The sequence below is a fragment of the Chiloscyllium plagiosum genome, unplaced genomic scaffold (assembly GCF_037043375.1).
Source record: "Chiloscyllium plagiosum isolate Xiang-an unplaced genomic scaffold, Cpla_swu_hap1 HiC_scaffold_48, whole genome shotgun sequence".
Taxonomy (NCBI): Eukaryota; Metazoa; Chordata; class Chondrichthyes; order Orectolobiformes; family Hemiscylliidae; genus Chiloscyllium; species Chiloscyllium plagiosum.
In genome coordinates, this window is record NW_028270186.1 from 10472167 (window position 1) to 10486806 (window position 14640).

The 14640-nt window shown below is 39.4% G+C and overlaps 1 protein-coding gene across 2 annotated transcripts in view; it reads left to right on the plus strand.

Moving 5' to 3' along the window:
* Positions 1–14046, plus strand: part of gck (glucokinase (hexokinase 4)) — a 39056-nt gene extending 25010 nt beyond the window's left edge. For both annotated transcript variants that reach the window (XM_043681349.2, XM_043681350.2), the window contains exons 7-10: positions 2004–2187; positions 4075–4230; positions 9315–9548; positions 12234–14046. In XM_043681349.2, coding sequence (XP_043537284.2) covers positions 2004–2187; positions 4075–4230; positions 9315–9548; positions 12234–12366 — 707 coding nt within the window. In that variant the 3' untranslated portion in view covers positions 12367–14046. The remainder of the gene's footprint in view (positions 1–2003; positions 2188–4074; positions 4231–9314; positions 9549–12233) is intronic.
* Positions 14047–14640: the final 594 nt, after the last annotated feature.

A 14640-nucleotide genomic window follows, 5' to 3' on the forward strand; every position in this document is an offset into this window, starting at 1 on the left:
AGAGCTCAGTATACACTTTGTAAAGATATGATTTTTTTGATATCACCAACAGAACTCTCTCCATACCATGTTATATTTTTAGCTATTTGCACATTCTCATTCACCATGCACAAGTGGTTGCTGTGTTCAGTGATAGATATGTAGAGTCATAGAGTCATAGAAATGTACAGCACGGAAACTCGGTCCAACTCATCCATGCCAACTAGATATCCTAACCTAATCTCATCCCATTTGCCAGCACTTGGCCCATATCCCTCTAAACCCTTCCTATTCATAAACTCATCCAGATACCTTTTAAATGTTGTAATTGTACCAACCTCCACCACTTCCTCTAGCAGCTCATTCCATACACACACCACCCTCTGCGTGAAAAAGTTGCCCCTTAGGTCCCTTTTATGTCTTTCCCCTCTCACTGTAAACCTATGTCCTCTTGCTCTGGACTCCCCCACTCCAGGGAATAGACCCTGTCTATTTGTCCTATCCATGCCCCTCATGATTTTATAAACCTCTATAAGGTCAGCCATCAGCGTCCGATGCTCCAGGGAAAACAGCCCCAGTCTATTCAGCCTCTCCCTAACTTAATCTTTTCTGAATCCTTTCAAGTTTCACCACATCCTTCCGATAGGAAGGAGACCAGAGTTGCACACAAAATTCCAAAAATGGCCTAACCAATGGCCTGTACAGCTGCAACACGGCCTCCCAACTCCTATACTCTGATCAAGAAAAGAAAGCGAACCAAAAGCCTTTTTCACTATCCTACCTACCTGGGACTCCACTTTCAAGGAACTATGAACCTGCACTCCAAGGTCTCTTTGTTCAGCAACACTCCCCCAGGACCTTCCCATTAAGTGTATAAGTCTTGCTCTGATTTGCTTTTCCAAAGTGCAGCATCTCGCATTTATCTAAATTAAACTCCAGCTGCCACTCCTCAGCCCATTGGCCCATCTGATCAAGATTCCGTTGTACTCTGAGGTGACCTTCTGCACTGTCCACTACAATTTTGGTGTTATCTGTAAACTTACGAACTATACCTTCTATGTTCACATCCAAATTATTTATATAAATGACAAAAAGCAGTAGACCCAGCACCGATTCTTGTGGCACACCACTGGTCACAGGCCTCCAGTCTGTATCTTCAATATAAGTGCCAAAATTGTGAGCTTTAGCTCCAATTCAGTTATTAAGTGCATAATCTAGTTGACAGGAATGCAATCCTGATGAAGTGCTGTTTTGTCAAGCGATGCCATCCTTCATTGAGACACTTACATTGACCGTGTCACTGGATAATAGTGATTCCATTGTACCAATCATAGCAGGAGGGAAACCTCCAGTTGAGATATGCAAAATTCAGGCTTGCTGTGAGGGTCAGCCAGGTCAGCTTGCTCAGTTGTTAGCTCAAGTTCAATTCTTTTGCAGTCTGTGGTAGTTCATGGAGGGCTGCTTCTTTGCCTTACTCCACCATTAATGAAGATTGCTAGCTTCAAGCTATATAACAGTTGTCTTTCTCTGATGGAGAGAGATATAGAAAGCATTACCAGCCTTATTGTCATCTGAATATGAGAGATCCAATGGAATGTGCAGCAACAGGAACACTCCACAGAAGAAATTTTGGTCTGAATGATGTATTTGTTTTATTCAGGGTGTTGAGGTTAAGGATTGTGTTGTACTTTTTGTGTTGTGGTGATATAATTGCATTTGCCAATGTGTGCAATGCAAGCAACGTGATAGCAGTTCGAAAGTAGAAGAAGTGAGAGGACACAACCAAGCTGATGGCAAAGTGAAAAAGAATCATGATGAAATGACAGGTTGAATGTTAGAGAGGTTGGACAACACAAGAAAAATTTGGTCTTTGACTGACTTGGAATATCACCATCTTCTCCAGAAAATACAATATGGAATGAAGAGCCTTTGACTCTGAAACATATTCACAGTAGTTGAAAATAATTGTTTTTTAATCTTTGACTGCATTCTGCATCTGGTGTAACCTGTGTTTATACTTTGAGGCACTGGCTGTAATGCCTGTTACATGGAGGAATTGAAAAATGTGGAATTAGTGGAAGGAGAAGAAGGAAGAATGTGCGTGAACACTGAATGGGGGGGTTTTGGAGACACGGGTGAGCTCGAGGAGTTCCGTCTTGAATACGACTGTATTGTTGATGAGACGTCTAACAATCCAGGTTATCATCTGTAAGTAAAATTGCAGTTAATTTGTCGATAACGGCGTGTTATGTTATGTATAGCACTTTAAAATATGGGAAAATTTGTATAATGGGTGATGCAAGGTATGAATTGCATACCTTTCCCTCTGAGAATCCATATTTCATTGCCCATGCCTCATTGAATTGAGAAGGTGGTAGCACTGCTTCTCCTTGAACAGCTTCAGTTCTTGGAGAATGCTGTGCGCAAGTTGGCATTGACTAACCAATTTCAGGACTTCAGTTTGCCCCTAATGTAAAAACAGCAATGTCTGTCCAGGCATAATAGTGCATGGTGTGCAGGGCAAATTGCTGGTGATGATATTTCCACAGTTTTGTCAGTTATAGTGCAGTTTCAGTAAACGTTGATTTAAAGAGTAATTTGGATTGCTGCTCCTGTACTGTTTCAGCAATTTTAAGCTGACCATGTCAAAGGCAGATTGTGGCCTTGCATTCAACCTCAGTTATATTGTGGTTAACCGAGTTTTCACAGACCCTAACATTTATACTCAGTCGTTAACATCTAAAACAACATCAACCTTTATTTTCATCATTACTGCTTCAGGTTGTTTTTCAAGTGGTTGTAGTGTGCACTGATCCATAATTCAACAATAAATCTTAACAGTGTGAGAGTCATGATGTGCCATTACGCAGCTTGCACTCATCAACCCAAAGTGGTCAAAAGCAACTGCAATTACCAACTCAGCTAATAGCTGTTTCTGCAACTCGAGATGAACAGAATCTGAATTAAAGTGTTTATAGTTTTGATCAGTATTGTTGCAGTTACCAGGTAAAAGTTCAAAACCTGTTTGGAGTACTTTTGGGGTTTCCAGCCCACAGCTTTGAAATCAGAACAGCTGTTGGAAGGAGTCGCAACTTCAGCAGATTAAACTAGGCCAAAGTCTAATTGCTGTATTTTACTGTATCCACTGGGTGAATGCAGCAGGCAAAGATTAAATGTGTGCTAATGTGAAGCATTACTTAAACCTATTAATCAATACAGTAAGGTTCAGAAAGGTCAGATCTAAAGTATTTTTGAAATTTGCTTCCTGGCACAACAATATTTCTGCATCTGGTTAAATAACATACTCCTGTACTGGATTTGAGGCTCCAGGATGAGCAACGTACAGTCTGATATGGTACGAGGTAGTTCATAAAATTCTAAAGCCCTGAAGGAGGCCGTTAATTTCAACATATTAAATTTTCCAGATGTCTTTTTAAATGTGTAATGTTCAAATATTTATATGCTCTACTTTTACAATCATTCTGAATTCTGAATTCCCACTGTTTCTGGAGAAATAGTCCAAGTCCGAATGTTCTTGAAAAACATTCTGAACCTTTTTTTAAGCAATGATCTTAATTTTGTGTCCTGTTGTTTATGCCTTGTTGAATTGTAAAATTCATTATCCCAATATGCCCAGACAAAAATCTCTTTGAATTTTTAAAATCACCAATGAATCTTTGATGAGCTGAAAATTGGCCCAATGTCTTCAGTCTCTGCTAATAGCTAAATCCTTCTAGCTGGAGTGTGTCCAGAGTTCTCTTCACTCCATTGGATGAAGGAGGAGAGAAGACAAGTGCTTTTTGCTGGAAATATCATAAACAGGTGAATTGACCACAAGGAGATAGGGTTAATTGACAAAACAACAGAGGTATTTGAAGATGGCACGGATAAAAGTGCAACTTTGGAAGAGGGAAACAACGAAACTGACTGTTTTGTGGAAAACATTCAGAGACAAGAAGAATATGAAGGTACTTTGATTTTAGGCTATTTTTAAAATATATTGTTTTTTCTGAACAAAATCCTATGGGATATTATTGGAGCTTGAGACAGACGAAGAATTCACTGCATTTCATACATATCCTCTTTCTTAACCAGATATGAAAAGATTATTGGTGGGAAATACATGGGTGAGCTAACACGACTTGTGCTGCTGAAACTGGTGAATCAAAACCTGCTCTTCAATGGCGAGGCATCCCAGCTGCTGAAAACACAAGGCAGCTTTGAAACAAGATTCCTCTCACTAATAGAAAGGTACAAAGAACTTTAGCTGTTGTGATCAAAATTGGAGAGATGTGAGTTTTCAGTACTGCATCAAGAATATATTTCAGTTTAAATACAGCAAGTTTTCAATGTTACTCATCATCTAGTCTGCCTCCCTTTTTTCGTATATTGGTGGCCCCTGTATATTTTCATCATTCAGTTTTCTGGAATACTATGTGCAGTTTTAATTTAAATACTTAAGGAAGGATGAGCTTGCATTTAAGGCAGTAGAGCTGAGCTGCAGGGATTGGCTCCCCAGGTTGAAGGGCTACCCTGTGGATAGAGGCTGTGAAAGGGTATCTATATTCTTTGTCTTTCAAAAGCATGGAAGTGATCTCACTGAAACACACAAGATTCTCAATGGGCTTGAATTGGGTAGGTCTGTTTCCACTGATCAGGGAATTTAAAACATTGGGGCTCATTGTCAGGAGAAAGGGCTCATCATTGAGGACTGAAATGGGGAGAAATTACTTCATTCAAAGGATTGTGAATCTTTGGAATTTGTTGGAAGGGGATTGTTGATGTTCCAACAATTAGCATATTTAATGCTGGGACAGGTGGATTTTTAGTCTGTCAGGAAATTGGTAGAAATGGATGTCAGGCAGAAAAACAGACTTGAAGCTCAAGATCAGCTCAAACTGATCAGTTCCAGGGCTCGAGTAGGCATGATGATCTGCATGGTCAACTCCTTCTATTTCTGTGTGTTCCTGTTCTGTTTTTTTTGTTAATGTATTTTGGGTTATTTCTGTTCCAATAAGCTCCCCTCTCACCCAGCCTCATCCATTGTATGGAGATGTCAACTACTTCTAACTCCATAAGACATCGGAGCAGAAATTAGGCCAGTCAGCCCACCACATCCGCTCTGCCATTCACTCATGGCTGATAAGATTCTTGACCCCATTGTGCCCTGGGTGGCAGGATGGCTCAGTGGTTAACACTGCTGCTTCACAGCGCCAGGGACCTGGGTTCGATTCCAGCCTTGCGCGACTGTCTGTGTGGAGTTTGTACATTCTTCCTGTGTCTGCGTGGGTTTCCTCTGGGTGCTCTGGTTTCCTTCCACAATCCAGAGATATGCAGGTCAGGTGGATTGGTCATGGGAAATTGCTCATAGTGTTCTGGGGTGTGTAGGTTAGGTGCATGGGTCAGGGGAAATGTAAAGTAATTGGGTAGTGCAATGGGTCTGGGTGGGATACTCTTTGGAGGGTCAGTGTGGACTTGTTGGGCCAAATGGCCTGTTTCCACACCGTAGGGGTTCTATACTTCTATGATAAGCATTGTCCTGTTTTCGCTCCATAAACCTTGATCCCCTTTACAATCAAGAACCTATCTATCTCCATCTTAAATATATTCAATGACCTGGCCTCCACAGCATTCTGTGACAATAAATTCCATAGATTCACCAGACTCTGGCTGAAGAAGTTTCTCCTTATCTCTGTTCTAAAAGGTCTTCCCTTTACTCTAAGGCTATGCCCTTGGATCCTAGTCTCTCCTGCCATATAAACATCTTCCCAAAATCTTCTCTGTCCAGGCCATTCAGTATTCTGTAAGTTTCAATTAGATCCCCCCTCATCCTTCTAAATTCCACTGAGTATCAACTCAGAGTCCTCAAACGATCATCATATGTTAAGGTTTTCATTCTTGGGACCATTTTTGTGAACCACCTCTGAGCATGCTCCAGGGCCAGTACATCCTTGCTGAGATATGGGTCCCAAAGCTGTACACAGTGGTCCCAGTGAGTTCTGACCAGAGCCTTATAGAACCTCAGAAGTACATCCCTGCTTTCATATTCAAGTCCTCTCAAAATAAATGCCTTCATTGCATTTGCCTTCCTAACTCCTGACTCAACCTACAAGTTTCACTTGAGAGAATCCTGAACTAGAACTCTCAAGTCTGTTTGCACTTCAGACTTCTGAATGTTCTCCCCATTTAGGAAATAGACCATGCCTCTTTTCTTCCTACCAAGGTGCATGGCTTACACTTTCCCACATTGTACTCCATCTGCCACTTCTTTGCCCATTCTCCTAACCTGTCGAAATCCTTCTGTAGCCTCCCTGCCTCCTCAATGCTACCTGTTCCTTAATATATTTTTGTACCATCTGCAAACTTAGCCAGAATGCCCTCAATTCCTTCATCTAGATTGTTAATGTATAATGTGAAAAGTTGTGGTACTAGCACTGAGCCTTGCACTGAGAAGAACACTTTTATCCCCACACCCTGCTTCCTGCCAGACAGCCAAACTTCGATCCATGCTAGCATCTTGCTATCTTATTCAGTAGTCTCCTGTGTGACACCTTGTCAAAGGTCTTCTTGAGATCACATCCATTGGTTCTCCCTGGTCTAATCTGCTCATTACTTCCTCAAAGAACAGTTGTAAGAATTGATAGATGGGGTTTGTTTCAGTTGAAGAAAGAGAAAATTTTGACACAGTATGTCTGTGAGCCTTGGAGAGAAGATAGATTCACATTTGCTAGAACAGGTTTATGCAGAAAGTGTTGAACTATCTTTCACCATTTCATATGTTCCATCAATTTCCAACATTTTCTGTTACATATTTCCAGACTATTCTTTCTTCTCTTCCATTTTCTTTGCACTAAACGTCGTGGAAATAACACTTCAGTTCAATTTCCCTTATCAGAAAACTTTAAATATTGGAGGTTAGTGTTACTTGTCAAGACTTTATTCTGCATATGAACTTGATACATTGGTGAAATACAAGGATGAATTTAACCAGTTCATTGGTGCTTACTACTTCTTAAGAAATTATAACCGTTGGTGTTGATTGTATAAAAATATCATGATACACCAGCATCCCATGTTAAAAACCCTTGATTTGTTCGTATAAAGTGTTAAGTGTTGTTCCCATTGCATTCCTCATGACCTGAAATGAGCGTTCTGCTATTTGCCATGATTTTACTGGAACCTAAATATGATAACAGTTGAAAAGTAAGGACATGTTGTTTCATATAATAAGGCAGAAATATTGTACAACTGAAAAAGCTACAGATATACCTGCTATTTTCTGAAACTTGTTTTGGCTGCCACAAACTATTAATGTTCTATTTTCTCCAACCATAAATTATTTCATGAAGTACATTTTTCGTTGTTCGATGCAAGACCCAGAGTAAAATGGAACAAAACAGTGTCATTTGCCATAATGGTAGCACCCTTACTTGTGGGGTAGAGATTTGGGGTTCAAGTCCCACCTCAGGACTTGGTGACCTGGAAGGTGTGTCAAACTGCAACCTGCCAGGTAATTGTCAAGCTATAAAATCAGTGGCATGTGGTAAGAGCAGAGCAGTTTTCAGGCTACCCAGAAACTCCTGGAGTAGCTGCATGGCAACAGTCTATCCTTGTTAAGAGACTCAGCTGCACAGATTCTTTGCTTGAGCAACTGTCAGCTTTGGTCTGGAAGGGTGGGGAGAGTGCATTAGAGATGGAATCAGAAGCAATTTCATCCTGCAGGCCTTTTTCGACTCATCAGGAAGAAATCCTGCTTTCCTGTCTTTGAGATTGGAGGGAAAGGCAACATTCCTTTTCAATAGTTCAGTAACCAGAGGGCATAAATTTCGAGACCATTATGAAAGCGATTTGTGAATTTGATGTACTTAAATTTCCAGAAGACATTTGACAAGGTGCCAAATCAAAAGGTCACTCTATAAAATAAGAACTCATTGTGTTGGAGGTGACATATTCATGAATACAAGATTGGCTTGTTAACAGAAAACAGCACAATTGGATCATTTCAGATTGGCAAAATATGAAAAATAGGTTGTCAGAGGCATCAGTGCTGGGGTTTCAACTATTTTCAATCTGTATCAATGAACTGGTTAAAGGGACTGAATGTCTGCTTGTTAAATGTATTGATGACAAAATGATAGGAAAGTAAGTTGTGAAGAAGACATAAGGAGACTGTAAAAGGATATGGATTGGTGAATTAAACAGGCAAAGATGGAAGGAATATAACTTGTCTCATTTAGCAGAAAGATTAGAAAAGCAGTATATTATTAAAGTGGTGAAAATGGAATGTTAGATTAGATTACTTACAGTGAGGAAATAGGCCCTTCGGCCCAACAAGTCCACACTGACCCTCCGAAGAGCAACCCACCCAGACCCATTCCCCGACATTTACCCCTTCACCCAATGCTACGGGCAATCTAGCATAGCCAATTCACCTAACCTGCACATTTTTTTGGGGAGGAAACCGGAGCACCCGGAGGAAACCCACGCAGACACAGGGAGAATGTGCAAACTCCACACAGACAGTTGCCTGAGGTGGAAATTGAACCTGAGTCTCTGGCGCTGTGAGGCAGCAGTGCTAACCACTGTTATGAATCTTGCAGGAGAAATTGAATATGAAACAAACAATCTTTTGCTCCTGTTACTCAGGATATTGGTGAGTCATCATCTTGCCCTGTTTTGGACTCCTTATCGAAGGACATTATTTCATGAAAAAGTCAGAGAAGATTCACTTGACAGCTTCCTCTGTTAAGAGGCTTTCTTACTTGATTATTTCACCTATTTTTCCAACCTACCTGTCTCAGAGATGTTATGACACGCATCTGGTGTAGGTAAGACTTGAACCTGGTTTCTTGGTTCAGGGGATGGGGACACTACCCCTGCACCACAAGAGGGTAGAGTTGGATTGGTTGCACCTGTATTCAATGGGATTTAGAAGAGGTGAATTTGAAGAATCTGAGAGGACTTGACGGAGGATGCTGGTAGGATGTTTTCTCTTGCAGGAGAGACTGAAACAGGGGACACCATTTAGAAATAAGGTGGCACCATTTCAAATGGAGATCTCTGGTTTATTCAAGAATATGAGAAATCATCTTGTCCAGAGAGTGGTGGAGGTGTGGTCATGGAATATTTTAAAGGCATAGACTTTTGATTAACAAAGGAGTCAAAGGGTATCAGGGATTGAGAGTAAAATGTGTAGAAACCATGGTCAGATCAGCCATGCATCCTGAAAATGTCAGCATGATAGCGTAAGGCTCAGTCTGACATTGTACTTCATGTTTCAGGTGACAAGCAGGTTAAAACAATTTCTTATTGATTTATTTTTGTTTTTTTTGAAGTGACACAGGGGACCAGAAGCAGATCTATAATGTCCTGACAAAACTAGGTGTGTTGCCATCCAAAGCAGACTGCGATATTGTCCATTTGGTATGTGAGAGTGTTTCAACACGGGCAGCACATATATGTGCTGCTGGATTAGCAGGTGTTATAAACCGAATGTGGGAGAACAAGCACAAGGAAACAATGAAGATTACAGTTGGAATTGATGGATCTGTTTACAAGTTTCATCCTCAGTAAGTGTTCATCTGAGAGAATAGTGATCTTTTAGAGTTGTTGTGAACTCTCTGTTCTTCAAGGTGTGTTGACTGTGTTGACAGCAATCCAGCATGTGCAGCTTGGTATCAGGGGAGTAATGATGCAGCCCATATCTTCCAATGGCATGGTCTGTAATTGTTGCAAGTTTCTCAGATAGTAAAACTTGCCTATCGATTCTAGAACTGCTCTTAATACTTGGTTAAAGATGTGAAATAATATTGCATGTTGTGTTATGCCTTCTTTGTCATTGAAATACATCTGTACCACTTGAGACAGTGATAAGTTTATTGATTCACTTCATTTTCATTGACAAGCAAAATTCTGAAACACTCAGACCATCTGTACAAGAGAATATGTTAGCCCTGTGAACATGACATTCATCTTAGACTCTTTTGGTTAATTGTTTTCTTCCTGCTTCACATCTTACAAAGCACCCATTTCTGTTTTTCTCTCTTTTTTCACATAGTTTTCTAGAGATGATAGGCCTTATACCCTTTTCATGCCAGACTGTTACAAGCTATTTATTGCTCCCATAACCATCTCCTTGCTTTAATCAGTCCTTTGGAATATGTGTCCAAGGCAACTCCTGCGTTCACGCTTTACTGCAGCATTGAGAAAGCTTGTTGACAGAATGGCAGCAGGGCTTTCAAAGACTCTCTCTTTTGACTTCTGGTGTCAGGAATATGATCTTAGAGTGCTGTGTACCTTTGTGAATAGATGGTACATTTTTAAAGAGCATGGAGATTTTTTGTAAGAGTGAGTTGTTTTTCCCAGATGGCGGGCTAGCTTTTACTTCAGATGGCAGTTTGCTCTCTCTGTCCAGTTGCCCCCTTCTTTATACCCATGGTGACAACAGCATTGGTCCGATGTTGTCAGAACCATCTGATTTAAATTCAGTTGGCTTTTTTGTTTCTCAGTGCTTGGTTTAAATTAATTAGATGATTTCAAGCTAGTTCCAAAATATCAAAACAAGCCTAAGGTTTCTGATCACACAGCCAATAGATACATGTTTGAATTTTAGAACTGTCTGTACATCTGCAGCTGCTTGCAGGTATTTTCTGGTTTAAATCTCCAAGTTTAAAAAAACTTACTATCTCTTAAAGGAACCATGCACTCTTGCCCTGCTCTCATTTTTACAAACAAATTCTGGCTTCCTACTTTCCACTTCACAAGTACTCTACACAACTTCATAACAAGTGTAAGATGTTGTGTGCCAGATGTGATATAATTGGTCAAACTACTTGGCTAAAAAAAAAATCCCCTTTATTCTTTTTCCATTTTTAAAATACAAACAAAGAAGCAGAGTTGGAATAACTTGAATTCTATTGAAATACACAACAAAATAATATTATTTAATGACTACTCTCAACGATTCCCATACAGAAGCATCTCATAAACAACCCTTGGCAAAAGCAAGTTCAGCAAATCAGATTTTCCCTCACTTGCTGTCTCCTCCAGTCTTGGAAAAGGAACACTGAGATAATGAATCTAGCGGGAGAGAAAGCACTCAAGGTTTTGCATCAGCAGAGAGAGGAGAGTTGTATCTGTCAGCTTCAACTCCAAAACCCCCAACTTCAACAACTGAAAGTAAAACTGAAACCCTGGGTCTGTATGAGCCTGAGTCCACCCGACTTCACCCACTCATGTTTCTTTCGTCTCATTTTTTAAAAACCAAAGCTTTTTATTCTGCTTTTTCCACGGAGCAGATACCTCAGCACTACGTTTACAACACCCTTCTTCAAAAAAAAGGAGAGAACAAATCCCATATTAAAGGTCCATATTGTCACACTGTTGAAATTCAGCAGGTCTGGCAGCATCTGTGAGAGGAAAGCAGAAATAACATTATGAGTCATCATAAAACTCTATACTTCTACAGATCCTGACTTTTAACAACACTGTAAAATATATGAGAGCAAATCAGCAAGTGTGTGGAATCACCATCTGTCCTTTTGTATTTTCAGATCTTTAAAATTATATTTTTGAAGGTTGCAGGTTTTCTGTTTTTGTGCTGCTGATCTCTATTTGTTATTCATAAATTGTTGCCATTTCCCGTGCCAAAACCCAGGACCCCAGTGTGGAGCTTATCACCCTGAGGGCAGAAATGTGCATTACTGAACTTGACTTTGATAGTGAAGAGCTGTCTTTCTGAGCAGTGAATAATCCTCCATTAGAATTGCACAGTTTTATAAAGTACTCAGGTGGGTGTGGCTAATCTCACCCATGGTGGGCTCTTGATCTTAGAAGGACATGGAGAGAATCAGCACACCCTCAGTTGTAAGGAATATTGGTACGCTCAAAGTAAGGACTGGACTAAACCTATTTTGTTAAGTTCTCCGGTGCCATAAACAAAAAGGCAGTGTCAACATTACTAAAGGACCTATTTCACATGTCAGAAAGAGATTTTTCTCCCTCTGTCGAGGTTGAATTTGAACGCAGAATTTTACAGAATTTAGTCCTCCTCCTCAGAGAGAATAGAGCCTCAACCTTTCTGACTGGATTTCTAATCTAATCTAGATTTTAGCTGAATAAAAATCATTGTTAGGGTGTCTTTAGGTGTGCCCAGTACTTTCCCACAAACGTCAAATTCACAGTTTCATGCTGAGGGTTTTATTTTCCCTGCACTATTAACCACACTTTCTTCTTTCACTATTTTCCCCCCTTAGCTTCAAACATAGGTTTCACAAAATGGTGAAAGAACTTGCACCTCCCTGTGACATCACTTTTCTACAGTCTGATGAAGGCAGTGGTCGAGGTGCAGCATTAATCTCCGCAGTTGCAAGAAGGATGGCCAGCTGATTGACCAGTAACATTGGAAATCTTGAATAATTTAACCGAAGTTAAATGATAAATTTCAGAATCCCTTTGGTGATTCTGCAGTATTTTCTGATAAACTGAAAATTATGACTTCTATATGGATCGCTGGTGAAAATACTTCAGTCCGTCCACTTATGATAAAAGCATGGCATGTAATGTCCCTTGGAAAACTTGTAATAAGCTGCAGATGGAAAACCCAAGCTCTAGTTTCAAAATATGTTTCAACAAGTTACTCACTCTGCTGTCAGTAAGGTTCGTGTTCTGGACAAAGTCCAACTCCCCCAATAGATCTCCTCATATTCGGAATGTTTTCATCAACCTGAAGCATGACTTCAAGAATTTGTGTTGAAAATCACTTGTTTTTTTTCCTTGTATTTTCACTAAACTGAGGCAATACAGGTTAGATTAGTGCCGCAGATAAAATTTGAGTGATTGCTATCTATTAATTGATGCAAGGTTGCAGGTCACTTTCTTGAACTCTGACTTTCCTGTTTTTCTTTTTCATATTTTCTTGTTACTTGCACAAGTTGTGGAGCTGCAGGCTTAGCCCTTTGTAGAATGATTTCAATGCCTAGTGATTACCAGCCTTTGCAATGTTAAAAACTACATAATATCAATCTTCTGAATAATTAATGTCATCAAGTGTTCATTTTCTTTTGATTTTATAGATTGTTAATTCTGTGGCAAGGTCTGTTCATAAAACAAAGCTTTTTTTTCAGAAGTCCAATAAAAAGCATGTTGTACAAAGTTTTATGACAAAGAATTCTGTTGGGATATTAACCGTCGAAATTAACATCTTTTCCCTGAAGCCTGCGCTTATTCTTGTGACCTTGGTTTCCATATTACCAGATAAACCTTTGAAAGCCATGTTTGAATTGAACTGGCAATCATACATGAGTCGATGCTGGTGATAGATATTCTTAATCGATCTGTTCAAACATGATGTAACAGAATTCTGGAGCAGGTGGGACTTGAAGTCAGATATTTTGGCCCAGAGGTGGGGACACTACCAATGTGCCACACTCCTCAATGAAAGGAGCTGATCGCAGCTCCTGACTGCATTATACTTTAAAGGTAATTTCTCTGAAGGAACAAATCTTCATGTTTCGCAACTATTCAGAAAGTTGCTGCAGAGTGCACCACCTCAATGAATTCATACACTGGAGAAATTAGCAGCAAACTGTTGTAATTTGTTCTTAAAAAAAAGTTGATTTACAGAGTTAGGGTTACATGACTTTCAAGGAAGTCAATGCAGAAAAAAAATTCAATTTTTAATTATTTTACTTGGCTTTTTTTCAGGCCCCAGCAGTTTGGATAAATTGAAGAATTTATCCAAAATTAGATTATTCTGATTTTTATTGTTCAAACACCATTTAATTAATATTCAGTATGTAATGTTACTGCAGCCAAAATTAATTTTTAATCTTCATTTTAATTCTTCTTAATGCAAACCATTTGTAATTACAAATCTCAGATGTGTACAGCTGAAAATATTCCTTGTTATGTTTTGCAATGACTGTAACACTTCCATTGCTCTGTCCGATGACAACCAAAGAATATAAATACAGTGTAATTCATTTTACCTTTTAAAATATTATGATAGCTGAAGTACAAAAAATAAATACTGCTGTGTGAAAAATAAAGAATAAATATTCAACTTAAGCAGTGTTTTCTGTCTGATTTGATCTCTTCCCATGTTGGGAATTTTATGTTTTATGGTAAATCTGGCTTGTATCCAGTTGCTGAACTGCACAGTCTGAATCATGGAGCAACTCTGAGGATGAGCAGAAGTTCTCACAGGTTGAACAAAAAAGGTTTGGACAAATATCTACTCTTCCAAATAAAAAAGAATACTTTTGAGCTCATTATTTCTTGAACTGTCAGCAGTAAGTCTTTAATTAAGCAGGATTCAGATTTTTCTTGAATCTTGCCTGACTCCATTATAGAGTAATTGATAGAAATTTATTGTTATTGTGAACTAGCATGAATCTTCTGTCATGTCAGAGGTTGATCAATGACACACCTCCTGATTCTTGACCGATTGTTTCCAACAACTCCTATACTGTGTACTTGATAAGACAGCAGTGACTAAGAATGTTAACTGTTTAATCATCTGTTCCAGAATTATGCTCACTTTTCAATGAATCATGTCCTGATCCCTAGTTCCTCAACTCATTTCAGCTGTTGATGTTGTCCAGTGTCAACATTTCTGCCTGATATTTGTCTGAACTTTTCCTTTCATTACACTGAATGTGC